The sequence below is a fragment of the Pyrgilauda ruficollis genome, unplaced genomic scaffold (assembly GCF_017590135.1).
Source record: "Pyrgilauda ruficollis isolate IOZ18807 unplaced genomic scaffold, ASM1759013v1 scaffold110, whole genome shotgun sequence".
Taxonomy (NCBI): Eukaryota; Metazoa; Chordata; class Aves; order Passeriformes; family Passeridae; genus Pyrgilauda; species Pyrgilauda ruficollis.
In genome coordinates this window covers 376,943-404,387 of record NW_024509211.1, presented here as the reverse complement: position 1 = coordinate 404,387, position 27,445 = coordinate 376,943, and the positions used below count along the sequence as shown (strand labels likewise).

Sequence of the window (27,445 nt, the reverse complement as noted above, 5' to 3'; positions counted from 1 at the left end):
GATACCTGAACAGTCTTCTCCTTGCTTGCTACTTTTAGGATTTCAGCTTGTAGGAGTTCTTCCACTGATTTTATTTTTCCATCCTTCTCATGGATCCTTAAAAAGAGCAGAAAAACAACATAAGCTGGCCGAAAAACATGTGCTGCTCAAGCAAATATACAAAATTTAGTCCTTCTATCACATCAGATCCCATCACCAGCCTCAGGGATCCACAGTGGGACCAGGCAGGAGGAACAAACAGGAAGAATAAGACTGGGACTAGTGCAGAACCAGCTGGCTTTATATAACCAGTAGTTCACATGCTAAATCAATACTATTACAGTCAAAAAATGCAAATGAAGATATCAAGAGTGCCTGGAATGACACATACTTAAAATCAGCCCTCACTGGACACTCCAGAAAGTATTTATCAACTTAAAACACACAGGGGACAATCCCATTCCTTTTCAAGGGCCTACTGGACAAAAATGATTATATGACAAATCAGAGCAATTCCTCACCTAGTCAAAGCCAGGTTTATGAAATTAACTGCTTAGCAGAGCAGCAACTGGATTTTCAGCAGCTATTGATCTGGTGTGACATGTTTCAAAAATGAAAATGCTTCCTGCCACACACACACTTCACCCAGTCAGAAGCCAGTCATTTCAGGGAAGCAATACACTTGTAGTCATGGAATAAAGACAAAGATAATTAATCAGAAATTAGATCTGTGCAGTAACTTACACTTTCTGCAGTTCCTCCACCAGTGATTGGAAGGAAACCTGTTAAAAACAGAGCTTCATCTTAGGAAAAACAGAACAGAGCAAAACAATCTGTGAATGCTGAGGGGTGAGGATAGAGAGCTGGAGCTCTCTGGCACTGGATAAACTATGTAGCAGCCTAATATTTTATTTATCTGGCTGCCCCTGAGAAAATTCATTTCCAGCTCCTGGCAAACCAGTAATACTAAGCTTCCTGCAAGTTCCAGGAAAACAAAAGCAAACCCACACCACCTTTAGCAGGAGAGGGTGAGGCTCAGGACCATCATTTCATCAGCTGCCCTTTAATACTGACACTACTGCACATCTCTACAGGGTCACTGTGCCTCCCCTCTTCCATACATGATTTTCTAGGAGCTAATTGCCCTCCTGAGGTGTCCAAGCAGAGCTGGATGTCAGGGAAAGGCAGTTCCTGAGCAGCACATCAGAAGTGACAACACTGTGACAGTGTCACTGAGCAGACACAAGGAGAAGGGGGATAAGTGACACCTGCAGAGTGTGGATTGACACTGGGAAGCTCAAACATTCATCATGAAGCTGAGGCAGTACAAGCTGCCTGCCAGCCATGCCTGCTGCTCCAGGCTGCTGGAAAAGGAGATCCACAGCCATTTCAGAGCATGGCAAACTCACAGAATTCAGAGAATCCCTGGGTTGGAAGAGACCTTCAAGATCATCCAGTCCAACCCAGCCCCAACAGCTCAACTCAGCCCTGGCCCCCAGTGCCACATCCAGGCTTTGTTAAACACACCCAGGGACGGTGACTCCACCACCGCACTGGGCAGACCATTCCAGAACTTTATCATCCTTTCTGTAAAAAACTTTTTCCTGGTATCCAACCTGTATTTCCCTTGGTGCAGCTGGAGGCTGTGTGCTCTGGTTGTGTCAGTGCTGCCTGGAGACAGAGCCCAGCCCCAGCTGAGCACAGGCACCTCTCAGGAGCTGTGCAGAGTGATGAGGGCACCCCTGAGTCTCCTTTTCTCCAGGCTGAGCACCCCCAGCTCCCTCAGGGGTTCCTCACAGGGTTTGTGCTCCAAGCCTCTCACCAACCCAGTTGCCCTCAAACTAAACCAACCCCCAGGCAGCACTGACTGGATCCTGAACATCTGCTCTGCTTCTGACACTTCTGCAAAGGAAAGATTTGACAGAATCATCAGCTCCCAGACCAACGCTGAAAGAAAACAGGATGCTTTGCCAACAGGCTTCAAAGGCATCTCCACCTTCTTCCCTTGACTTTTGCAACCACAGCAAGATTCTTTCAGATTTAGTTTAGGTGTAATAAAAGTTTTAGATGAAAAGTACTACCTGCTCCGATTGCTGAATTTGCAGGCTTTGAAGTTCTTTTCTCAGAGATGAATTTTCTGTTCGCAGGGCCTTTGAAAGCAGACACACAGATAATGAAAGCCTCATTTGTGGGGGAAAAAAGTGTTAAGCTTGACAGAAAAGTAATTTCTTTTAGAATAAGTGAAAGACTTTGAAAGTCTGGAAGAGACCCCCCTCTGCAGGTGTTGGAGCCAAAGTATTCAACAGACTAATTATTCACCATGGATAACTTGGAGTGGACACTAATTTATAGGAAATTAGGGCAAGGAGGGAATGCTGTAACTGAGCAGAGGGGTCAGAAAAACAAATGCAACAAATCATGTTACAGCCCATCTTTTGTACAGCCCATTTATTCCTATCTATTTACATAATATTGGGATTCTCCCACAGACAGGCTTCTCACCACTGTGGGAATATAAATAAAAAATATATAACACCATGGGCTTTAACAGTCTAGATCCTATTCTGGAGTCAATAATAACATCCAAAATATGTAAAAATTAAAAGATGCCTCTGTACAGAAAGGCACTACAGGAATAAAAATCAAATAATCTAAACATCATTGTCAGCATTATTAAAAATTTGTAAAATATTATTTCAAACAAATAACTTGCAAAATGCCACCATCCCTGGGGGGATTTAAAAGCCAGGTGGGTGTGGCACTTGGGGATGTGGTTTGGCAGTGCTGGGGATGGGTGGACTTGATCTCAGAGGGTTTTTCAGCCTAAAGGAGTCTATGGTGTGCACACAGCTTTGCCTGCTCAGTAACCTCAGGGTTTACAACCCCTCCCCAGCACAGGGCTGGCAGCAATGCCCCTGAATTCAGGCACCTTAAGAAAGGGAACATTGTCTTGGCTGTGCCCAGGTGGACACAGATTTCCAGCAAGAGCCAGCTCAAAACAGGGATTTCTGCACTTCCTCTCCAGGCTTCTCATCACTACCTTCTTTACAAATAAACAGGAAGGAAATAACTTTATCACCATCCCAGAAATGTCACTAGTTCATAATCCACTTAACCCTTCAGATTATCAACTAAGAAAAAAAAAACCTGGAGTTTTATAATACCAAGTTTTTACAAAACACCCTTTCCTAAAAGGAGGTTTGTTGGGGATTAAATTAAATGTACAGCTCTAGAAATATATTCCCATTATTTCAAAGGGCATTTAGCAAGATCTGCCCTAGACTAAGCAGAGAGAAGCATTTATTCTACCCCACTGATGCTCATGCTTAGTCTATCTTGCAGAAAAGGTTTCAACCTCATCTCCACAAGGTGCTTTTCCTGTTCAGAAGGAATTCACACTGAGCTATGAGCACTCCAACGTTCACTTTGCACAAGAGCACTTAATATCTATTTCCCCATCAAAAGATAATAAGAGGGATTTTACCTTCAGCTCCTCCTCTTTAGTAGCCACCTGGATGAGTCCTGCCTCAAGCAGCTCTTCAACTGTCTTGATTTTATCATCCCTCTCTCTCATGCTGAAAAAGCAAGAGTGAAAATTAAGGAAAAACAGAGTTTAACTTTGAAGGCAGCTAGCTATCAACAGTAACCTTACTGCCACCAAAATCTTTATTTTAGCTTCTGACACAGAACAAAGTTTCTTACCTTTTTTCCATCTGCTCTATCAAGTCTTTGTTTGTCTATGAAGAAAAAAAAAATAGGGCCATCATTAATTGGATCAATAATGGTTTGGGATTTAAAAAACAAATAACTGGAAAGCACCAACTTAACCAGAAGCTTGGTTATAACACTAATAAAGGAAGGAAAACAAAGTAGGGAGAGAAAGTCCTCATGGCATATGTGTCCAATACTGATGCTGAAAAAAAAAAATCCATCTTTCAGGGGAAGGACAGATCCAGCCCAAATGCCTTGATGGTTTTACACTGCTGGACTTGCAGCCAGCTCTGAAAAATCTGCCCCTTTTGAGCATTTATCAGAACCACAAGCTCCACCTGAGGCTCACTCAGCAGAACATTGATGATTCTCAACACCACCACATTGTGAGAGACCAGATGGGAAACATAAACCAGCTTCCAAGCAAAATCTTCTCCAGTCCTTCAGACAGGACACCAGAGCAGCCAGAGCCAGGGGAACAGTGGCTGCAGGTCTGGTTCTCCACCAGGGGAAAGGGAGCAGCTCCAGAAGGGAGCTCCTGACTAGCAGGAGTACAGGCAAAGTTTCCTGTCCTGTCAGTCTTTTTCCAAGGTTTCAGGAAGTTTTCTCAATCCACAGTGGTGCAAAATCAGGGATGTTCATATGGGATCTCTCAGAGAACATCCCAAAGGAGATGGAGCTGAACAACACAACAGCTTTGAAGCTGCAGCATCCTGTGAGCACCAGTCTGGCTGCAGCAGGTGAGCCAGGGGTAAAAACACAGAACAGGAGGCAAAAGACATCACAATGTTTGGAAGTTTTCTACTTCCAAAGGTCAGAGAGGTTGCAGAAATAAGTTCTTGCTTGTGTTAAGCTATACAGGCCTTCAGGAGTGGAAAAAAAAATCCAGATTTTGTTTGGACACTCCTGACTAGGTCTACAAGACAGTCACAACTGCCCTACTTGACCCTCCACAGAAGAGAAAACACCTAAAAAAGCATCAGGTTTTGACATCAACCAGCTCAGCCTACAGCCAGGTTAAGAAAAGACACTGAAAAAATTAAAAGCACAGAGGACACTTGATAAAAGCTCTGCAAACACTGGCTGTACCTGCTCAGACAGGAGAGTCTGCAGCTTCTGAACTTCAGCTTGCAGAGCTGTGTTTTGATCCTTCAGAACCTGGAAGAAAATTGAGGTATTTTATCAGTTCAGAACTGCAGAGCCTAAATACAGCTTCTGCATAATGGCAAAGAGGCAATTAAATAGCACAGAAGTCATTACAGAGAGTTCTCTGGAAGCTTCAAGACTACAAAGAGTCCTTTCCTTCTCTGTCTTGCTCTTCTGTATTAAGGACAAAAGTATTGTCCTTATGTCCCATGAGAAATTCAGCTCTCACCATCTTTATTCCCTGGCAGAGAATCAGACAGTACCAAATGTGAGAAGCTCAGAAAAAACCACATTTTCCTCCTAAAGCAGCACCAGCATCGTGTCAAGATTTAATAACTGCCTCTTACAAAACCCTCATCTGGTGAAGAAAATCATCCAAGATCCCCTTTTTGAGTTCCCTTCAGCTGTCTCAGTGCACAGCAAGGACTTGGCAGTCCAGCAGCAGAGAGGTTTGCACAGCTCCCACACCTGGTCCCACTGAAGGCTGGGAAGAGGTGGATGGGGAGGACAAACAGACTTTGCCTCTCCTCCAGCATTCCTGCTCCATACAATGGTCACAGCAGCCCTTAAGAGACAGTATTTTAAAATCCTCCTCTCTTACTGCTTTTTGTCTTTTTGAATACTTGCTTGGTGATTTACAAAAGTGAAAAAGCAGGACATGTGCTCTGCACTCCAGCCCCAAAATCTTACAGGGAAAACACAGGCAGGAAAGGACAGCAACAGTGAGGATTAAATGCACAGCTCTGTTTTGAACCTGGCTTTCCCCTCTTTCATGTGCCTGGGAAAAAAGCAGCACTTCCTTAGGTGGAAGCATTTAGAACAGCACTGGTCTGGTTTCTGTTTGGGATCAAAGAGAGGAGGAAGGAGAGAGCAGCAGTGCACATAATCTTCATGCTGAGAGCACACAGTGGATTTCTGCACCATCACGATGCTGATGATCTGCATTCAGCTCTCTGTTCACCTCCCAAGAACTGCTGGATCTGCCTGCAGGTGATTTTTGCCATTACTTTAGCACTGAACTGATTACAGCACATAACCATTCACAACACCTCTAAGGCCTTTTTCCTGGGAACACTTACTACAGAAACCATCACACTAAAAGGACGTTCCTATTCCTTCTCACATTCATTTTCACCTCACCTACCATTTATAATGTTCCACCACAAAGCTCTGAGAGTGTCACTAACTTGAGACTTGCCCACTTCCCCCAGCCTGCCACATCTTCACACTCCCCTTTCCACACAGGTTATACACCTGTGACCCAGCACACAGGAGTCAGTCAGCAGCTTTATTCCAAAAATCAACTGAAATTGTTCTTTGTTTCCTATTTCATTAATAGAACAAACTTCTTCCCTCTTCTCTGACAGCTTAGAGAAACTACAGAGCCTTGGTAAGGGACTCTCATCAAAACCTCTTTGAAAGTGTCACTTAAATACAAGAATCAAGTTTACTACCTGCTTCAAAGAGCTCCAGGAGACTCCAGAGGCTTCTCCTACAAAAGCATCCTGCCTCTGCCACTGCCCACTCACTCTGTTCCTCACCAGAAAACTCACCAAGGTGACAGTGGCAGCTTCAGAGGGACTGACCTCACACCAGAAACATCAAAGGAGCAGCAGCACCCACCACAGGCTTTAAAGGAGTTGAAGGGATGGAGTCAGCACCTCTCTCTCTGTTTCTAACAGCCCAGGTTCAGAAGAAAAGGGCCAAGGTGGCAGAGGGCAAGGAGGAATTAAGCTGCTCTCTGCACACACCACCCAGAAACAAGCAGCAGCTTTGCTGTGCAGAGCCCAGATGTCAGAACAAAAGCTTCAGCAGTTCAGCTGCAGCCTTATGAGAAAATGTGGAAAGAGGCAGAGTTAAAATAAGCATTTTTACATCTGCCTGACAGAAAACAGAGGCTTGGCATGTTCATCCAAGCAACAAAAGTTCCAAACAAAAGCATCAAGGCCTTGAAAGGCACATTTGCAAGTGGAATGCAGGGAAATCACAACAGTTTTTACTGTCCAACCTCTTCTTGCAGAATTCAAAGCCCTCTCTCTCCACAACTCAGACACTGCATTTAACTTGTGCTGTCCCACCTCTCACTCTGCTGTGACATCCCCCATTGCTCCTGCCTTACAAACACAATACTGTAATTTACCTAAGCACCCAAAAGTCAGTTTAATTTCACTGTTCTGCAGTTGCTCCACAACCTCTGGAGACTGGAAAACTTACTGAAAACAAGCACAAAAACACCTGTTCTGTATCTTACCTTGAATTCTTCTTTTGTGTTTGAAATCTGAGCGAGTTCTTCCCGAAGCTGATCTTCAAGAGTTCTTATTTTGTCATCTTTTATGTGAATGCTGAGACACAGCAGAACAGTTAAACACATTTCCCCATCCAAGTCTTAAAAAAGCATGATTGAAAAGAACATAAAAGACTGATAAACATTGTTTATCAAATCCCAGAGCTATTTACCTTTTCTGCATCCTTTCCAGCTCATGTGCAGCAGCAGCCTGGATTATAAAGAGGATTAGCACAGACTTAGGATACATCACATGATTCAATCAACCTTTCATTCCACAATATTAAAAAGCTAGAACAAGTCATTTGGCCTCCCAGCACATGACTGAAATCAAGAGTTAAAGGGGTAAGCTTGTCTTCATGCACTTTTACAACACCAATCTACAAGCATGCAAATTATACAAAGGGAAGACCATCTCCAAGAGATTCATTTGACAACTGGGATTATCTCTAATTAAACACTTCATTTCCACTTCTGTAATGAACAGGCCACATAGCAGCAACACAGGGACAGCATTTTGTTTGGCTCTAAAAACATCTCTGTGGTGAGGCAGGGGGAGCTGTGGGCTTTGGGGTTTTTTTGGGGGGGTGTTTATGAATCTTGTATGCAAATGCCAGGCCTGCATATTCACAGCCAGCTGTGCTCGCTCCTGTGAATTGTCCTGCACTCTGCATGCCTGAAAATCTAAACCAACCAAGCAAAATGCTTCAGTAACTTGGATATCCAAGTACAAGATTTTGCTGGTGAAGGAAGGGGAAGAATTAGGCCTCCCACCAGCTCTAAGAACTGCAGGGAATCAGATATTAGCCCAATCCGGAAGCCTCACACCATTAATGTGCTTAAGCAGAGCTTGCTTAAAGCCAACAGATCTGCATTTGCATTTATGACAGAACAGGTACTGGGAAGGGAGGAAAATCAAAACAACTGTTTTACCTGTTCATTTGTCAGAGCCTGTAACTTCTGTACTTCTGATTTCAGGGAGAGGTTCATATTCTGTAAGACCTGAAGGAAGGAAAAAAAGAAATGAATTTGCAGTTCACACACAGATAGTCTTTCACTCTCCAAGGTGAAGTTTCAGGGGATTTTTTGAAGGAAAATCCTCAAGTTTCTTTATCAACAGCTTTCCCAGCATCTAGCATTGGCCTTGCCTAGCAGAAAAGGCTGTTCCTAGACCCAAAGACAGCAGCCTTGGGGGCTTCATTTTGTACATGCAGCCAGATCAGCTGGCATTTGCACAGGCTTTTATTGTACCTTGAGCTCTTCCTCCTTGCTGGTTAAGTTGGCATGTTCATTGCCCAATGAGTCCTCCATCTGCTTGATCTGTATGTCCTTCTCTGCAACCCTGCACAAGGGGGAAACGGTGACAGATCAGCACAGAAGATGTGGATGGAAATGGTGCAGGAAGCATCAGGCTAAACCCAAAATACACCCTGGCCCTTTAGTCCAGCTCCTGCTCCAAATCCTGCTGACTGTACACTTTGGGTCCAAAAGCTTTTCCATTTTAAATGCTGTCTGCTTGCCAAAATATTTATGAGACATTCCCTAGCTCTGAAGCACAGCTAGCACCCCATCTCCCAGAGGGAGAAGCCTCCTGGCACAGCCCAAATAATAACAATTCTCATGGTCACGCACATTCCTGCACGCTGCACTGACCCTGCACACAGGCAGGGATAAACAACAGAGGAGATGCTGCTCTCTGGAGCTCAGAGCTACAGCAAAACTCCAAACCTGAGGCCAGACAGGGAAGGGAAATCTGTAGGAAGGTGTTTCCCAGCTCCCAGGTTGATCTCATGAGGAGTTAAAAGCACAGACAGCAACATTTCCTTCAGCAGTGCCTCCCAAACGCTCTGCAGGTGAGTGGAGGGAAGGTGGCAGGCACTGAAAGGCAGCAACACCTCCCAAATCCCAGAGGAAATGGATGCTCACACTTTCTGAAGTTCTTCTGCCAGGACTGATGCCGAGCTCTGCAGGAGGGAAAAAAAATAAAAACAAATAACTGGAAGTAAAGCAAGTCAAAGAATCCCCATCTACACTGAGCCAGGAATAGCATTTGTCTGGTTATTTTAAACTGGCACAGGATGCTTCCAACTATTTCCTGGCTAAGGAACATTGAAGGAATACCAGCACATTGCAATGGCCCTTCCCCTCTGGCCTGGTGCAACATGAAGGGAAAAAAGACCCCTATTATTGTCTTTTTTTGTCCTTCACTAGATTCAAACAAAGCCATGGGGCTCACCAGCACTTCCCTCCCAAGAACTGAGTGCTTTATGGGATATAATGCTGACAAACCACTCAAAAAAAAAAAAAAGAAAAAAAGAAATCCTGCACAGTGTATCAGGAGTTGTGTTGTTAACTGAAACAACACCACAAATGCAGCAAGTGGCATTTTTCCCTCTGGAAAAAGCCTGTCCCTAGGCTGTCACACACAACAGGGCATGAGAGACCCAGCACACTGGGTTTGAAGGCCTCAAGGGACCTCTGCAAACTTCCATGTTCACAATTCCAGTCCCTTTTAACAACTGAAAGAGTTTCACCACCCCTGATATCCAGAGCAGGACACAGCCCCAACACCCTTCTCCAAAGTGTTATTTTCATCCCCACTGTCCATGGTGGAAAAACATCCCTGAATTTTCATGGCTACTTGAGGCTACCTGAGGAAACACACAGCTCCAGCACCCTCCCTGTGTAACTCACAGCTAAAAAGTCAAATTTCCCTAGGAATTTATTTCCAAGGCACTTAAAGGGATGAGAGGAGCAGGCCATGAAGATGCTGGAAATCTAGAGTGGCTCTTCCCTCACTGCTCTCCCCACCTAGTGGGTTAAAGCACTTCAAGCAAAGCCAGATTTTCAGCCTGATGTCAAATTTAATCAAATTCTATCAAGCACATCCATGATTAAAAGAAGGCAGCACTCAACTGCATAGGAACAACCTCCACTTGTGCCCCCAAAGCCTTTCTGAGCTGATTTCTGTGACCTTCTTCTACATGGAGGCAACTCCAGTGATCCTGAGGCTTTACACAGTGTTTACAACAGAAATAATGTCTGTAAGAAACTAGTTAAACCAAAATTTTAAAGATTAAAATAACTGAGAAAGGTATTGTGCAGTTTTGGTGGGGTTTTGGTGTGATTTTTTTTTTTTTTTTTTGGCTTCTGCACAGAAATCAGCACTAAAATGAACAGACAGCTTGATACAGGAGCTACCACAAGGGAAAAAGCACAATCAGGTGGTTCACAGGAGGACTGCAGAAAGACCAAAAGAACCACAAGACAGAATTGTATTCATGCAAAGCTACAGGACAAAAAACATTGAAAAAGTTACTATACCCTTTAGTTATAAATGAAAGCCACTAAGGAAGGAAATAAGTGGATTTCCCCCCCAAAAAAAGAAGCTTAAAGTTTTAAAACAGTTTAAGGAACATTAGAAAAGAGGATGCTAACAAGTCTCTGCTTTCAGCATTACATCTCATACCCAGCTACAAAAAGTCTTACTTTTAATGAAAGTTCACAAGTCATGACTACAAAAGAAAGTCTGAGAACATGCTGTACCTGGGCTGCCATTTGTGAATGAAACTTCTGAAGCTGAGCATTCAAAGCATCATTCTGCTCTATCAGCTCCTTGTAAGAGAGCACAGAAAGAAAAGCAGGCTGAGATCTGCAGCTACTCCACTTTTGCTAGGATTAGCTCTTAGCCATGATTATGTTAGTAAGAACAGTTCAGCATTTACATGTCAGACACTTTACAAAAGATGCTGGTTTTTTTCTCCCCACTACAAACAACCAGTTGGAGTGGAAGCACCAGAACCTGTTTTGTATCAAGGAAAAACATTCCCTGCTCCACCATAATCCATTTGGTTTCCCTGAAGCCCTCAAGAGCTATGTCCACACTGCCTCTCACCACCTGATGCCAGGAGGAGTGAGATCACACAAAAATTGAAGGTTTGCTGCTCTGCCAGGCTGCTCCCCAGACCATGGATCATTTCACAGCTTGGGAAATGGGATCAGCACCTTTCCCTGACTTGCCCCAAGTGTGAGGTGGCCCCACACCTCCTCAAAGCAACACACACAAGGTCTCACTCCATAAGCAGGGTTTTTCATCCTTTATTCAGTGGGAAAGCTTCACTAAAACAGCATTTCAGGGATATTTCTGTGTTTCCACAGACACAAAGTGAAAGGCCCAAACCCTTAAAAAACTTGAGGAATACTACCTGCATCTGCATTTGCATGGAGTCCTTCTCAGTAGCTCTCTTTTGCTCAGCCTCCAATAACTGCAGCATCCTCTGCTCCAGCTGCTGTTTTGACACCATTGTATCAGTAAGTTTACTGTGCAAGCTCTGGATTTCATTGTCTTTGGCCACAAGCTTATTCTGCACATCTGTAGCAGAAATGTCAGGATTTTAATTCAGAAGTCAATATTTAACTTTGGGGGAAATAATTTTCACTGTAAAGGGGGAGGCTGATTAGGAGCCTCACTCCAAGGCTCAGCTCCCCTACCAGCATTCAGACTACCTGGGATCCCAAAACACTTTCCCCAGGGGTGCTGAAGCAGGGCTGACTTCACCTGAGCTTTCTTTAAGACATTTACTCAGTAAATGCCCTTTTTTACAAATGGCAACAGCCAGTTCACTGCAGTAAGCATTATTTGGGAATTTTGTGATACGTGCCTTGTTGTGCTGCTTCATGTTCTGCTGTTCTTTTCCTGAGATAAGCCTGGATTTCTTCCCATCTTCTCTCTGCTTCCTGCTGCTGGACCTTCACATTGAAGAAAGAGTTGATGAGAAGAATTTAATTAATTTCTTTACCTTTAATTTCTTTTTGAAGCATTCAGAGTGCATCTCCCAGTGCTAGTCCCAAAACATATGGCAATGAAGTGAAATTGTTTCTTGTTTCCATTAGGGCACATCAGAGAGACAGAGTGCTCTGTAATCCTCCTCCTAGACTAGTTCAGCCTATTAATTTGAAAGGCAAATTGTGAACAGGATTTCATTATAGGCTCTTAACAGAATGGTTTCTGTAATATGAAAATGTAGCATCTTTGCCCTGATAGTTCAGAATTAACACCAGAAGCCAGACCAGCCAAGCATCACATAAATCTGCATTCAGTAATTAAAACATCTCAACTCTAGATATCAATTCTCCACCTGCCAGGGCAAAAGGCAAGGAGAACTTCTGGTATGTAAAATTTAACTGCAAATATTAAAGAAATCATGAGCTCTGGATTGACATTCTCACCTGAAAACACTTTCTCCTCTTAAAAAAACCAAAAAGCAAAAGACTTTCTTCCAAAGAAACAGAGATTCATCCAGAAGCCTGTCCACTTACATTTTACCTCTTTAAAAAGTATATTTATTTTAAAAATTAGGCATAGATTTAAGCAAAGGCATGTAGCTTCAAATAAAAACCACACAAGGACAGTGCCATCTGGATGAATGGCTCTGAAGTACCAACTCCTGTTGGAATTGTACTCTCACAGAATTGGAATTGTACTGTCACAGAAAGCAAAGTAAAAAGCTTAACTGATGATGTTGAAAAGATATTTACCTGGAAGGTAAGTTTCACTTCACAGGAAGGTCTGTAACCACTCAAAACCCAGTGCACTGAACCAAACCATTAAACAAACCCCAAGGCTGGCTGAGCCCATCTGAAACACGCAGCTCAAGCAATTCCCACCCGCCTCACATCCCAGCTCAGATAAAACCCTGAGCACAGCCTGACAGGCAGAGCAAACCCCAGGCACCTTGAGCTGAGCCACTGCCTGCTCTGCATTCTTCTTCTGGAGCTCCTCTTGCTGCAGTTTGCTGTTCTTCTCCCCCAGCTCGTTCATCAGCCTGGCGTAGTCCTGGCGCAGCTTGTTCAGCTCTGCCGACTGCCTGCAAACAAACAAACAAACAAACAAACATTGCCACAGGTTTACTACTCAAATGTCAACAGCAAGTCCTGTATTTGCAACCAAAGGGTGGGTTTGGGGTGTTTTCCCCCCACTGAAATTGTTTTATCCTAGGAAAGGGATGAGGGTCAGGTACTCCTGGCCACAGCAGGAGAACCATGGCTCCTGGTCAGCAACACAAGTCAGTAGCCACAAGCCAGGGTCAGGAGATAAAGGTCAGCAATGAGGCACAAGCAGCAGCTCCTGGAAGAGGTCTGCAAGCTGACTGGCAAGATTTGGGCAGGCTGATGTCAGCTAAAGAGGCTCAGCATAAGGAAAGGTCTCACATTGAAATTCACATTCTTTTCCTATTCCCATAAAGGATTATTGATCCTGGCTTGCTGAGGACTGCTCCTCCTGGACTAACTGCACACATTTCTTCAGAATATTTGTTGCCTCCTGGCCTTGACCTGACTATTAACTTATGGAGGTATCTGATGCACTTTCTCAGCTGGGAGAGGAGATGCATTTGTTCAGCCCAAGGGAAGAATTTTAAGAGGCTCCCCTTTGTGCCTAAGCAAGTAAAAAACATTTCATTTTTATCTCAAGTTTGCTTGAATTAAAGCCTTTTCCTGATAACTGTCTGAAAGATGATGATGCTTCATTTAAATGAACAGGACACATAAAATGAGGGTTCCACACCCTACTCTGAGCACCTGACATTGAGTAATAAAGCTGAGAGAGGGTATTTTGTCAATTTTGTCTTCTACACACCTTAACCAGGGTGCTCAGCTCTTAACTGCACAATGCACAAAATCCTCCCTGCCAGCTCAGGGGCAGCCCAATTCATAACTCCCAAAAGACAATTTTTGTTTCTCTAAACATTTGCAACACCAGCAAATAAATCCAAGTGCCACCCCAGCAGCATCAGTAACTGCAGGGTATTGATATGTAAGTTTAGAGCTGCTGTTCTCTCAAGAGGCCACAGTCAGCACCTCTCCTAAAGCCCCAGGGGAAGGATACACACACACCCTGCCAAAAACACCAAAGGTGCTTGAGCACTGCTGCACTTCTTTCTCTTAAAGCCTCAGCAGCACAGCCTAAAAGCTCGGGCTTCAAGTTGAAAAAAGGCAATTATTTGTTCTGAAAGCCCTGGCTCCATGCAAACACCACCAACTACCTGTTCAGCCCAAAATATTTGTGTTCCCAGCTTAACCACTAATTCAGAGACAGACAAGGACTTGGAAACAAAAGAAGCAGAAGCCAGAACAATTCTTCAGGGGAGGCTCAAAAACACACAGAGCTCCAAAGAGCTGCCAACATACTTGCTCTCCATTTGATTGGTGGAAGTGCTGACAGCATCTCTCAAGATACCATTTTCCTGTTTCAGGTGGCTTATTTCTGCCTCCATCTGCTCACGGAGCTGCTGGAACTGATGGGGAAAGAAAGATCAATTCTATAAAAGATTAGGCTAAGGAGCAATAAAAACAAAATAAAGCCGCTTGTGGAAGTAGGTAAGATATCACAATAATTTTAGTAAATAAAACTAAGTGGATTTTTTGGGAGAGGGGGAGCTTTGTTCCTTCCTCACACACCAGTTCTTAAATTAAACTGTGCTACTGAGACCCTCTGCTCAAATCAAAGCACAGGTTTCTTTTTATATCAGTGCATCAACCTATTTATCAAGGCAACCTTTTTTATTGTTTAAAAGGCTACGTAAATGTTACTCAGAATACCAATTGCTCAGCTACATGACCTGAGATATTTATCAATAACTGGATACCAATATATCACTTTTCCAAAGGGAAATAAAACAAACATGCTGTGAATTATCATTAGATAATCCTCATTTGCTGTTCTTTCAACAAACCAGGAAAAGTAACAAAAAACTAACAATACACAGATTACAGCATGCAAACTACAAAAGGCTAGTTCTCATCTAATATTCTGATTTTCAGCAAGGTTCTAAAGCTGAGGCAGAAAGAAGCCCTGATAATCTAAGGTTCAGAATGGTGTGAACAAAGTCAAAAGACAGGATTTAAAGAGAAAAAAGGGACTCTGCATATGCAGACACAGCAAAGCTGGTCCTGGAGCCCAAAAGTCTGCTCTGAAAATCCTTGAGCACACACAACACTCTTCCTTTATCAGTGCCAGTCTGTAGATATGGTTGACACCATTCCAAGACCCAGTTTCATCAAGTGGATGATTCATCAGTGAGCCTTTCTCACACAAGAAAATCCAAATAAATGTTTGTGTAACAGCCCAGCAGCAGGGAGCAGTCCCTTGTAGGGCAGCCACCTCCAGTTCTGACCGAACAAACCTAACAAGCTGGGCCTTGGACGTTTATTGGGGGGTTCTTTTCCTTGATTTTTTTAGTTTTTAACGCCAACAAGATCCCAAGAGAAGCAGGGGCACAAACCCCACCCAACTGGAAGCTGTGACCATTTTCAGCTCCTCTGCCATGCTGCAGCACATCAGCAGAGGGAGCAGGACCAAGCATTGGATCATTTGTATTTCCTTTCTCCAGCTCAGCCTGGGACAGCAGCACTTGCTGAAGTCTCCCAGGTGTGCCCAGGTCTCCTTCCCCCTTTCCCAGCCAGCAGCAAGACCCTCTCCTTGTCCAGTTATCTACACAGGTTCCAAGGAAGCTTCCTCTGCTGCAAAATTGCAGAGATGCTGCTCTCCAAAGGGCCATGACAGAAGATACAACTTTGAAGTTGGGAAGGTCACATGTTGGGCTTAATGCTGTGACATCCACACAAGACAGAATGACTAGAATGAAATCTAAGCATAAGATGGGCCATTTTCCTTAGAAAAATCTAAGTTAAACTTTTAAATCTGATGAAACAAGCCTTCTAAGGTCACTCCATTACAAAGCAACTAAAATAGAAAGTAACAAGTGTCTTAAAAAAATACAAGTGGCTGCTCTTCAAATATTTCCAGCAAAGCACTCCCTCAGGCACTGATATTTCATGTGTATTATGCTATGCTGTCACTCTGTACTATAATCTTAGAGACATTTATCTGCTGGTAAATGATCATCAGCATTAGTGGCTCCCTTAAGCTGAGTATTTCAATTAGACTTTACACTTTAATTGAGTAACATTTCAGCAGAACACCAGGAAGGAAAAGTCACCAGATCTGGGACCAGCTGCCTGGCCAGCACTGGGCTTTACACACCTCAAAAGCCACCTGTGAGAACTCCCTTTCCTTTAAACCAGGAAGCTGCCACAAAGTTTTGCAGTGATTTCTCAGCAGTTATGCATGAGCACCAACTCCAGGAGTTTTGGCAAAGCATTTACCTTTATCTTCATCTGCTGAGACTCTTGGTAGCTGACGTGGATTTTGCTCTGGAAGGTGCCGTGCTCCTTCTCCAGCGCGTTGATGCGCTCGCGCATCTTGGCCGTGAGCAAACCATTCCTCTCCTTCTCTGCCACCAGCTCCTGGGGTGGAAGTGACACCAAAAGGGAAACAACTCACCCACTGCTGCTTTATAAAGGCTAAGTGTCTTTAAGGTAACTACAAATACAGCTAGTGTGCATCAAACCAAAGTTGCTGGAGTTCTGGATGCTGAGAATTTTAGACTCTCTGTGCTGACAGACTCTGACTCCCAGCAGAGCACTTCAAAATTTGACCTGAGGCTGTGGAACATGCTTCCAAAATTGATTGATAAACACAGGGATTATGGGTGTGTAGTTGACTAGAAGTGAGTAATATCACAGGGTGGAAAACTTAGAGTTTAGAGGTTTACAATATAGCAATATATATACAGAGCAAGATAGAAAGTTTTAAGGCAGAAGTTAGTCCTTCTTCTTCACCTTCTTCCTTCTTCTTCACCTTCTTCTCCATGGGTTTGGGTGGTATTTTGTAATTGGACAGAAAAGTCTGCACTGCGGACTTGGAGTGATGAGTTATTGCATTAAAAGTGAAAATTATTTAAGTGTCATTCCTTAATTAGATAGTTTAGCCTTAAAAAACCTTATAGCAAAAGATTGTTAACCATTTTATACCTAATTAGTGAAGAACTGCAGAACTCACTACCTGTGAAACTGTAACATAAATGAGAAATAATAAACACCTAAGTCTGAACACAAACTATCGTCTGGAGTACCTTCAATCCCAACCTCAACAAGAGAAAAAAGAAGCCAAAAACCAACATTTAATGGTGTGAGGATCGAACTCACAACCTTCCTGAAGTCAGCATGAAATCTTTGTTCAGCAAATTCACAGAATCAAACCAAACTTCCAAAACCTTACACTGATCCTGTATCACCATAAATCTCACGTTTATTAAAAAGTTTGCCAATTTAAACACTGATCTTGCTTTGTCTCAGAAGAGATGGGAGTCTCATTTCTATCAAGTCTGGCCAAATCACAGAGTCCTAACAACTAAAACCACAGATAGCACAGAGGACAAAGCTTAGACTTTCATCCCAAGTTTAGCAAAATGAAGAACACAGGTAAAGCACCATGACAAAACAGAGCACTTTAGAGCAAAATAATTGCTTTGTAGCAGCTTGCAAAGCCAACAGCTTTGCCACAGGAGATAGGCTATTAGTGCACTACAAAGGCCAGAGAAGCCCTGAATCCCACCAGCATGATGCCATATTATAGCTTTCAGATCAAAATACACATTGCTTTTTAATCTTTTATTAGCCAGTAATTCAACCCAGACACCTGAGAAATCCACAGAGCTGCTTCTCTGCAATATAAATGCACTTGCTGTAGTAAGCAAAACCATTAAGTGCAGCTTTCAGCAGCTGCCATCACACAAATAGGAATTTGTACCACCCAAGCTTCAGGTGTTTTCAGCCACACAACTCCTAACACTGCCAGGGAGTCTTGACACAATTTAAATGCTCTAAATTATTAGCCTGAATAACCTCCATTTCTTTGGAGTAATTATAGTCTTTTTCACCTTTTAGTTTAAATAAAAGCTATTATGTCTTGTAGATCAAACTCCAAGTTTTAAGCCACTTCTGCAAATACAATACAGACAGCTTGAAACAAATCTTTCTCCATGTTTTTTTTTAACTAACATGCAATTAAAAGAAGGGCACCAGGACACACTGCAGCCTCCTCTATCCCTACACCAATCCCACCATTCACTTGCAAGTCTCAATAACCCAGCTACCCTGTCAGGGCAGAACCAGAGACCCTGGGAAGATTAACTTTTCCCCAGTTTGTGTTTTGCCAAATACCTCTGAGTCTTGAGGTACTCAGCTCTTGCTCTCATTTATCCTCTCCAGGATCCCTGAAGGAATCACTCTGCACCTTAAAGCACCTTTAGCTTTTGACAGTGCTTTCAGAGAAACAAATTAACTGGGAGATAAGAGCTTTTATCAGTCTAGCTGAGCTTTATCCCTTGTTTGTCCTGATACTTCAGCATTGCAGCAACTTTGCTTTTATCCATTTTCTCCCAGCTTTTCCTTCCCCAGTTCAGATGGGAAACACCCCCAATGACTCCTACCTCTCTACAGCTCCTGCCTCTCCTTTACAAGCACTTTGCAGATGTTTTTTCCCCAACCACATCTGCATTTCCCACACTCAGATTCCTTCATCCATTCCCTCTACTCCTTAGCAGATCCCTCTCTCCAATTTTATTCTGCAGACCTGAACCAGTTTCTTTTTTCCCTCCAAACATATCACAAAGCCCTTTCTCTCAATAATTACACATTGACTATCCCAAACCTCTTGATCCCACTTGTAAACACCTGTGTCCTGCCAAGAGCTCACACAACACCCACTCCCTTCTTCCCCTCTCATCTCCCAACTCCTGCATCCTCTGGCCACTCTGCTCCCACCTTTGGCCACCCAGCTTTCTGTGCCCAAATTATGTCCCACAACATGGCCTTCCCGAGTCTAATGCTCATGTGCTTCCAGACCAGCCAAAACACATCAATCTTTCTCCCAAGACTCCAAAATTCCCTTATCTGCCTCATTATTTGGTCTGCTATAACTGTTTTCCTCTGAAACATTCATAAAAGAGTAAATTTTCATAAACTAGTTTTGACAGTGATGCATCAGGATCCCTCCAAGTCCAAAGCAATCAGAGCTGCACCTCCAGGGGTAAGCAGGCAGTCTGCACTTTGTGTAGCTTCCTTCTTGAAGAAAACCAATGATTGTTGTGCCTAGAAACACACAGGCATGTGAATGCTACACTATGGACCAAATTAAAACTGTGATGCAGGAAAGACATTTCATATTTGCATCCACAGAACAGTCTCATAGTGGTGAAGGAAGTGCTTTTAAAAGATTTGAAAAGAAAAACAGGCTCAGCTTACAAGTCTCAGTAAATTGAACTCCCTGGAAAAACTACTGGATAAAAACTGCATAAATACAATGTAAAAATCAAATGTAGTGTCTTGGTAAGCTTTTTCAGTAAAAATATTCCACCTTTTGGCTTATAGTAAGCTCAGTAAACCAGCATTTGCTGGCTGTTAGTTCTCCAAACCCCTGCTCCTCTCTACACCCATGAACACCTCAGTATTTACCTGGGAGAGCTGCTTGCACTGCTCCTTTGCCACAGCTGCCTCCTCCTTCATTGCTGTGAGCATCTTCTCCTTGTCCTGGAGCTGGTGCAGAGCTGCAGCTGTCTCAGCCTTGCTGGCCTGCAGCAGGATGACATAAAAATAACCACTAGTAGTGGCACAGCACACTAAAAGGCAGCAGAGCAAACCTGAGAGGAGGAAACACTCCCTCCTGCTCCCAAATTTTCCATCTGCACTTTGGTGCACGTGGCACCACCACTAGTACCCAATTCTGCCACTAATGGATTCACCAGGCAAAGAAATGCATTTTGAAAGCATGGAAAGCAATTAAGAGGGTAAATGGGCTCTTAAGGTGCTTCCCATTGGAAGAGAGCTGCAGTGGGGAAAACAAAGAAGAGCCATTAAGAGAAATAATGGGAACAGATGCAGAGATGCTGAATCAGTCAATAACTGCGGCTGGAAGGACTTCCAAGATCAGCTGGTCCAGCCCACGCTCAGGGCAGGTATAATCCAACAAATGAAATTGCTTGAAATATCTCACCACAAAGGGAAAAGGAAACACTGATCTGGTGTCTCCTTCCACTTCCCAGGAGAGCCTCCAGCTGATGTAGTTACATTTCTGCTGGCACACTGACACAAAAAGTTTCAGAGATACTCCAGGGAACAGACCTAGAGGAACAATCCCCCTGGTCCTGCTACTTGCATACAAGTCCTACAAATGAAATAAATGCAATAAAGAGCACAAATTCTATGTGTTTGTGCTCAGATTTAACTCAGTGAAGTGTGATGGTTGTGCAGTCTCAGCCCTTGAAGGTTTCAAGCCCAGACTGGATAAAGCCCTGAGCAGCCTGTGCTGACCTCAGAGCTGGTGCTGCTTTAGGAGGAGGTTGGACTACTTGGACTTCACTCACTGAAGTCTGAGAAGTGAAGAAGAAAAGAAGTGTCAGTCCCACAAATGGACCCTGAATTTGTTTGGAAACTCTCCTTTAGTGATAATGTGCATGCCTGCAGTACAAACACACTGCCAGGGACTTGCATGAGCTACAGAGACAACACAATTCACACTTCCACCTACAGAAACCCACTTTTTTTTGTGGTCTATAAACCCAGGAACTAGTTTTTATCCTAAAGGATCAGCTTTAACACCAAACCTTCCTTTAAAAGAAAAAAAACCAAAGCAAGCAGGGTGGCTGCTCAAACAGGCAACACCATTCCAAGGGCAGCACTACTGGGTTTCGTCCTTGGAGGTTTTCAAGATGCAACTGGACAAATCCCTGAGCAAATTGCTCAGAATTCAGTGTTGGACCTGTTCTGAGCAGACAGCTGGACTGCAGAGCCTCCTGAAGCCCATCCCAGGCCAAACTGTGCTGTTATTCTGATATATTGCATTAATTGGACTGACACGTAGCCAGTTCTGCATTTCTGCTCTGGTACCGAGTCTGCAGAGGAACACAGGATTGCAAGAGCTCAAGTGTGACACACAGGATGTGACAAGCACAAAGTGACACCCACAGTGAGTCACGGCAGGGAGGAGTAGGTGTGTGCCCAGCAACAGGACGAGGAGCAATGGCCACAAACTAAAACAAAAGCTGCACTTCAACATGAGAAAGAGCTGCTTTCCCTGGAGGATGGCAGAGACCTGGAACAGCTACCCAGGGAAGGGGTGGAGTTTCCCTCTCTGAAGACATTCCAAATCCAAATGGACACATTCCTGTGTCACCTGCTCCAGGTGACCCTGCCTTGGCCAGGGGACTGGACTGGATGGCTTCCAGTGCTCCCTTCCACCCCAAGGACTGTGAGATTCTGCATTGATAAGATATTGGTGGACACCATTCTCTTCTGTCCTGGCTACAAGAATTAAAAAGAACTGCCAAGCACTGGCACAAGCTGCCCAGAGGGGTTTTGCAGCAATTCCCTGAAGGCTTCAGGATATCCAGACTGGATAAAGGTCTGAGCAGCATGGGCTGACCTCAGAGCTGGTCCTGCTTCAAGTAGGAGGCTGGACCACACCAAACCCCTTGAGGTCCCTTCCAAGCCTGCAGTACCCCACAATCCTATGAAAAATATCCAAAGAAGTCAAACTACACCGTATAGACTTGCAAAACACAGAATTAGCTGATCAAGGCAAGCACAGCTTGTTCTGAATTCCTCCCATAGCTTATCCTATTTACACATCTGGGAAAGATCACTCCCAAAAGTCACCAGCCATCCCTCCCTGTGCCAACACACACGTGTCAGCAGCAGCATTCCTGCTTTATTCCTTGCTCTCCATGGCCGTGCCTGCTCTTCCCAAGTGGCCAGAGCCACCCCTGGCGTGGCAGACAGCAGCACAAAGGCATCTGACAGCTCACTGCTGCATGCCAGGCAAGCACAGAGCAGCTGGAGAGAGTGTCCCAAAGGCAGACTGCCCAGATCACACTGACAGAGCTCATCTGACAGCACCCCTTCCAATTTCTGTGTGTTTAATCAGTTTTGTCTTCCCCCCACACCCCACAGTCATTCACCTTTTGCAAGAAATCATGAATTGCACCAGATTTTTCCTTTAACACCTCCACTACACAACGGGCCTCGTCTTCAGAGAAGATCATATTCTTCATGGATGTTACAAAATCCTTGAATTTTACTTCAGCATTCTCTGCAACACAGAAGGGAGGATTTATTTACTTTGGACTCCATACAGAATTATTTATTTTGCCTTGAAACATTATGTGATAGGGTATCATTATGCATTATATTTAATTCCAGTATGAAATGCCAAGAAGCAAGAGGTCATGAACATTCAGCAAAAACAACATCTCTCCAATTTAAACCCGATAACAATCTGCCAGCTGATAGTTTTGGGAAAAGAGAAAATCCCACCACTCTGTTTGCACAGTTGGTAACGTTTATAGTGTTGCTAGCAAGAAGACAAAGCATAACACAGATTTTGGAGGAGAAAAATAGCATAAATGTGAAAAATTCAAGAGTCCTTTCCAGTGTGTCATGACAATAATTTAAACTGAGCTCTCAATTTGGAGTACAGCCTGGCTGCACAAGCAATACGCATATGAAAAGTTAATTAATTAAAAAACTGGCACATTTTTGATTACAATATATGGAAGACAAAAATATTAACTTCCAAATTTAGATTGAGGGAACTGCTGCAAGAAGAGTTCAGCAGCAGGAAGACAAATCAGTAAGACCCCTCTTAATGGCTGACCAAGTGTTTAAAGAGACACGCACAAGGAAACACAATTCAACTGAAACAAAACTGTTTTCTATGACAAAAACCACTGCTCACAAACAGGCTGCTCATAGACAGGTCATTAGGTGGCCCTCTGACTCCAGGAAATGGGAGCACAAGACCAAGGCACCCCATATCCCTGCCAAATATTCACCAGTGCCCAAAAGTGTGTGAAGGGATGTAAAGAATTAAAAAAAGCACAAGCTTAGAACTGATGCTTGGTCAGAAATTGTCCCACAGATCATGGAGACAGGTCTGGGTTTCTCACCACAGGTGCTAAACATGCCCCTGAAATCAAGTAACACATCAAACCCAAATATCTGTCTGAGAAATAAATGAAGAACAAAAAACCAGCAGTGACTCTATGCCCTAAAAGAAATTACAAAGCATAAAATCACTGAATGACAGAGCATGGGGAGGGAGTGCTGAGGAATTCCAGCACACACTGTCCTAGTCCTAAATCCAACTTAGTCTTCAGCTCACATCAGAGCTGCAGTGACATCATCAGTGATGCTGCTACCAGGAATATGCCAAGATCCTGAGCCCACAGGCCAGGAACTGATCCCAGCTGGGCCAGGACCAGCCCCAGCCCTGTGACCCCTGACGGCACAGAAACCTTGCCCTTGCATCCAAGGAGCTTACAATTAGAGCAGGGCAAGATTTCTATATTGGGAGGGCAAATCCCAGCTGACACAGGAGAATTAGGAGTTCATGCAGAAGGTCAAAGCATGCTGAGGAAATGAGAAGGGACAGGAGCATGTGAGGGGCTCTGATGCTGCAGGACAGTAACGTGCAGCCACTGAGACAGCAGCACAACAAGAACCTCAGGAATGTGGGAATCCAATTAAAGAGCTGCCAGGAAACTTTTGAGGGGGTATTTTAGAAGACAAGACTAAAAAGAGAGGCTCCAAAGAGTGAAGTGAGTGACCAGACAGTGCTGAAGAATCAGCCTTCTGCCCAAAGCTGAGCTGGGTGTCACTGCTCAGCTGCCTGGCTTCTCTCTGGTTGCTCAGAAACTTGAGGTCTCACCTTGTGGCTTAGTAAGTTTGTCAGGCTTTGAGATGGCCAGAGGCCTATTTAAAGCTTCAGAGTGGAACACAATGCTCATTAATCACTCCAGGCATTTGTGGGAGAGTATGAAGGAAGTTTTCCTGTCCCAACCAATTCCAACTGCACTGAAGGGAAAATCTGGACTCTCTCTGGAAATTGCCAGACTCTCTCCACTGACAATCTGCTTCAGGTCACTCTGTATTGCACTGGGCCAGCCTCAGATAGCTTCATGAACAGCCCCAGAGCATGCAGGCTGCCCTTCCAGCCTCCAGCAGACCCCAAGAGCTTGTGCTGAACAAAGTGGGTTTGGAGTCCATCCCTGTGAGCAATGTCTGAACTCTCCACTGTGAACTCCCTGGCTGCATCTGTGTGGTCTGTGATCACCCCTTTGCTCGCTGGGGACACAAAAGCCCAGTCAGAGCTGAAAGGATTCAGATGGCACAGAGCCCTTTCCACAGTGCCAAAGACAAGGCAGAAACGAGCACACACAACAAGAGCATCCTGTAAAAATGTTTTCCTCAAATCCCTTCTTCACATCACATCAGAGAGGATCCCCCTTCCCACATGTCTTCCCTATTGAATTTGCAAACAGGCTATGCCAGAAAGAGACTCAAATATCAGTTTCTTACCTTTATCTGTTTCATTCTTCAGTTTCTTGCCACTGCTCTTCTGGATGCCCTCATTCACATTGTGTTTTACAACTTCAACCGGCTCACGTTTTTCCAAAGTGCCTGAGTCAGAATTATCCATCAAAGGAATATAAGTAGTTGCTTGAATAAGAGGTTCATCCACAAAAACTGTAATCATAAGTCCACAGGATGGGTTAAAGCTTTGTAATAATTGACACCAGTATTTTTAGAAAAGGTGCCACAACATTAAGAGTTGAAGTAAAGCATCTCTAACCTCAATAGTTAATTATACTCTCCATTTCTATTATCCTTCACAGTTTAACTCATTAGTGCTCTTCAGGTAAGTCCATTAAATAAAGGTCTCTAATGCATAGTAATTTAATAGCTTCGATTAAATTTCTACTTCCAAAGCTGTCTTTTAGCATTTTAACAAGAAGAAAAGAACCTTTACATTTGACTTTCATTTCACTTTATTAAGAAAGTTGCATGTGGCATCAATGGCTTCACTTGTGGCTGTGGAGGAAATCATTCAGCATCCCTAAAATATGAGTAAAGCTTTTTGTCCCTATTCTGTTAAAAGCTGGTACTTCACTGCCAGCATTTCCATGGATTACATCACCTGTGAATTCAGCCACTTAGGCAGAACATGCAGCAGGGGCAGCACTCGAGCTTATTTTGCATGCAGACTCCACTGCACTTAATGAAGATTTCTCATCTGTCAGAGCAGGTTTTGGGCATCATTAACATGCAGAGAGGTGCTCAGAGGCACTGCCTGACCCCAGCCCTCCACTCCCACACCACTGGATCACCGTGGTGAGGAGCAGCCTCTGTCCAAAGAGCTCTTCAGCAGAGACAAAAGCAGGCAAGGGGAGAGCAGGAGTGCCAGAGCTGGGGCAAGAGGCACAGCCAGAGCTGCAGCTGCTGCTTGCCCAGCTCCTGCTCCACACTGCCTGCAGGATGCCAGAGGCTGTGCATGGGCCAGCAGGCAGATCACTGCCCCAGCCAGCCCAGACTGCAGGGCTGATGGACAACAGATGCCAGGCAGCAGCACAGAGAGAGGGGGAATTGGGTGGGATGCAGGGTTTTGGGCAGCAGTGCAGAACAAGTATGCACTCCTGGCTGCCAAAGTGCCAGTTATGAAACACACTTAAATTCTGGCTGCTGTAAAAGGAGGAGAATAGGCCAGATGGACCTTTTTGTGTCACCTGGTGTCTCTCCACTTAGGCAGCCAGCAAACACCTGCAGGTACACTGCAAGCTCAGAAGAGAGGAGAGCTCTCCTCTAGCAGAAACAACCACCAGCTGCTCTCCTCATATTTTCCCTTCCTCTCCTTATGAACTTCCCTTCCTTTCAACACCTATTTAATATCAATGAGACATTCTGCAGTATGAAATCCCCACAGTCGTGTCTTGGCTAATCCTAATGTCCACCACAGCTCATTTTTATTCCGTCATTTTGGAGAGATGGCTTGAAAAGAAAACAGTTTGCATTCAAATAATGCATGAGCTCTTGCCCTGTAGCACTGACAGCTCAGCTTTGCTACTGCTGAGCTGGTACTGACATTTCCTGCCATGTACAGACAAGTTTGTGCCCCTGAAAAAGTGCAATGCACCTATTTCCATCAGGAAAAGCAAAAGAACATCCATAAAAGGTGATCACATCCTGAGTTCCCCATCAGTATGCTTTTCCCAAGAATCATTTAGGAGTTTTTCAGTTATACAGGAATCCCATAGAGCTTGGAACTCCATCCTGGACTGAACAGGGCCCATGACAGATCTGCACACAGATAACCTGACCAAAGCATAAAGGGAACAGTGGGCAACAGTGTCTCCTCCAGGAGCAGCCCAGAAGACTCTTGAGAAGCTAACAAGCTGGCCTCACAGAACTTCATGGTCACCCTGTGCCCAAAAGGCAGACACAACAGCAGTCATTGTAAAACAATTAAAAAAAAAATAAAGAAAAACACACAGACACAGAGGCACAGTGAGCCAAGAGGACACAAGAAGCAGCATCTTGGCAGAGAACAAGGGATGACAACAGTGAAGGCCTTGACAGCAAAGATGAACAGTTTCTGTTGGAGCAAGAGCCAGCCAACAAAAGGACAATAAGAGAGGAATGTGGTCAAAGCAACTGGCTGAAAAAACTGCAGTCTTGTTTGGGGCAATGACTGCAGCAGTTCCAGACATGCCTTGCTCAGAGCAACTTCAAGTCTGCTCAGCTTATACTCAAAGTCTGTTCATTACTCCTCATTCAAGTGTGGATGTTTGGATCCAAGAGAGCTCAGAAAGGTTCACAACATTCATTATCTCATGCTCAGTGGTACCAGATGTTCATAAAATTTAATGGGATCTCCAGCTCAGCAATCTTCCCTACCTGGAATTCCTGCTTTTTCAAATCACAAGAGTTAGTATAATACTAGTTCCTTTTCCAAAGGAAAAGGAAGTAAAGCATGGATGGCAAAAAGGTTTAACAGTCAGGTTTATCTGAGCTATGTCACAGACTGGATTCTTACCATTATCAACTTTCTGCTTCTTTGCAGAGACCTTCTTCTTCCCTGACACATTTTCTTGCTTTATCTCCTGGTGCAGCAGAACTGGCTCTTGCTTTTTGGCAGGAGATACAACAGAATCAGTCTTACTATCTTGATCATCTGCAACAGACAATTAAGACAATATATGCTCTTCTGTATATTCTCAGCATTACCTTTCAATCAGCAGGTCTTTAATAACCAAATTCTCCAATCCCAGGAAAACAAACTCACATCTTTTAAATCAGAACACAAACGTATCCTCATATACATACACACACAGACTCACACACACAATTCCCAGATCAGGTGAGATCCCAAAGCAACAGGAAGGTTTAGCAGAGTCAAGAGCCACAGCACCCAGTGATTTTTAAGACAGGAATCTCATGTGCAAGCAGAACATATGGCAATGCAAGGAACAGTTTAACAACTCCAATCCAGATTTCACTGTGACAGAGCAGACAGCACATATTACCCATATTAGTTTCTTATTTAGAAGTGTACTTTTCCCCTCCACGAACCCACTTGGGCACTTTAAACAC

The 27,445-nt window shown here is 44.0% G+C and overlaps 1 protein-coding gene across 11 annotated transcripts in view; it reads right to left on the bottom strand.

Annotated features, from left to right (window-relative positions):
• The window catches only part of KTN1 (kinectin 1), a 77,513-nt gene that overhangs the window by 25,472 nt on the left and 24,596 nt on the right, over positions 1-27,445 (bottom strand). For 9 of the 11 annotated variants that reach the window (XM_041476705.1, XM_041476662.1, XM_041476728.1 and 6 more), the window contains 21 exons: positions 26,889-27,026; positions 24,377-24,544; positions 21,979-22,109; positions 19,478-19,594; positions 16,286-16,426; positions 14,309-14,415; positions 12,855-12,987; positions 11,782-11,869; positions 11,326-11,492; positions 10,667-10,735; positions 9,047-9,084; positions 8,372-8,462; positions 8,054-8,122; positions 7,294-7,331; positions 7,088-7,178; positions 4,780-4,848; positions 3,682-3,716; positions 3,464-3,554; positions 2,061-2,129; positions 724-761; positions 6-96 (listed from right to left, as the gene is read on the bottom strand). In XM_041476705.1, the coding sequence (XP_041332639.1) occupies positions 6-96; positions 724-761; positions 2,061-2,129; positions 3,464-3,554; positions 3,682-3,716; positions 4,780-4,848; positions 7,088-7,178; positions 7,294-7,331; positions 8,054-8,122; positions 8,372-8,462; positions 9,047-9,084; positions 10,667-10,735; positions 11,326-11,492; positions 11,782-11,869; positions 12,855-12,987; positions 14,309-14,415; positions 16,286-16,426; positions 19,478-19,594; positions 21,979-22,109; positions 24,377-24,544; positions 26,889-27,026 (1,979 nt within the window). The remainder of the gene's footprint in view (positions 1-5; positions 97-723; positions 762-2,060; positions 2,130-3,463; positions 3,555-3,681; positions 3,717-4,779; positions 4,849-7,087; positions 7,179-7,293; positions 7,332-8,053; positions 8,123-8,371; positions 8,463-9,046; positions 9,085-10,666; positions 10,736-11,325; positions 11,493-11,781; positions 11,870-12,854; positions 12,988-14,308; positions 14,416-16,285; positions 16,427-19,477; positions 19,595-21,978; positions 22,110-24,376; positions 24,545-26,888; positions 27,027-27,445) is intronic. The other 2 variants (XM_041476697.1, XM_041476713.1) reach the window with 2 other exon arrangements.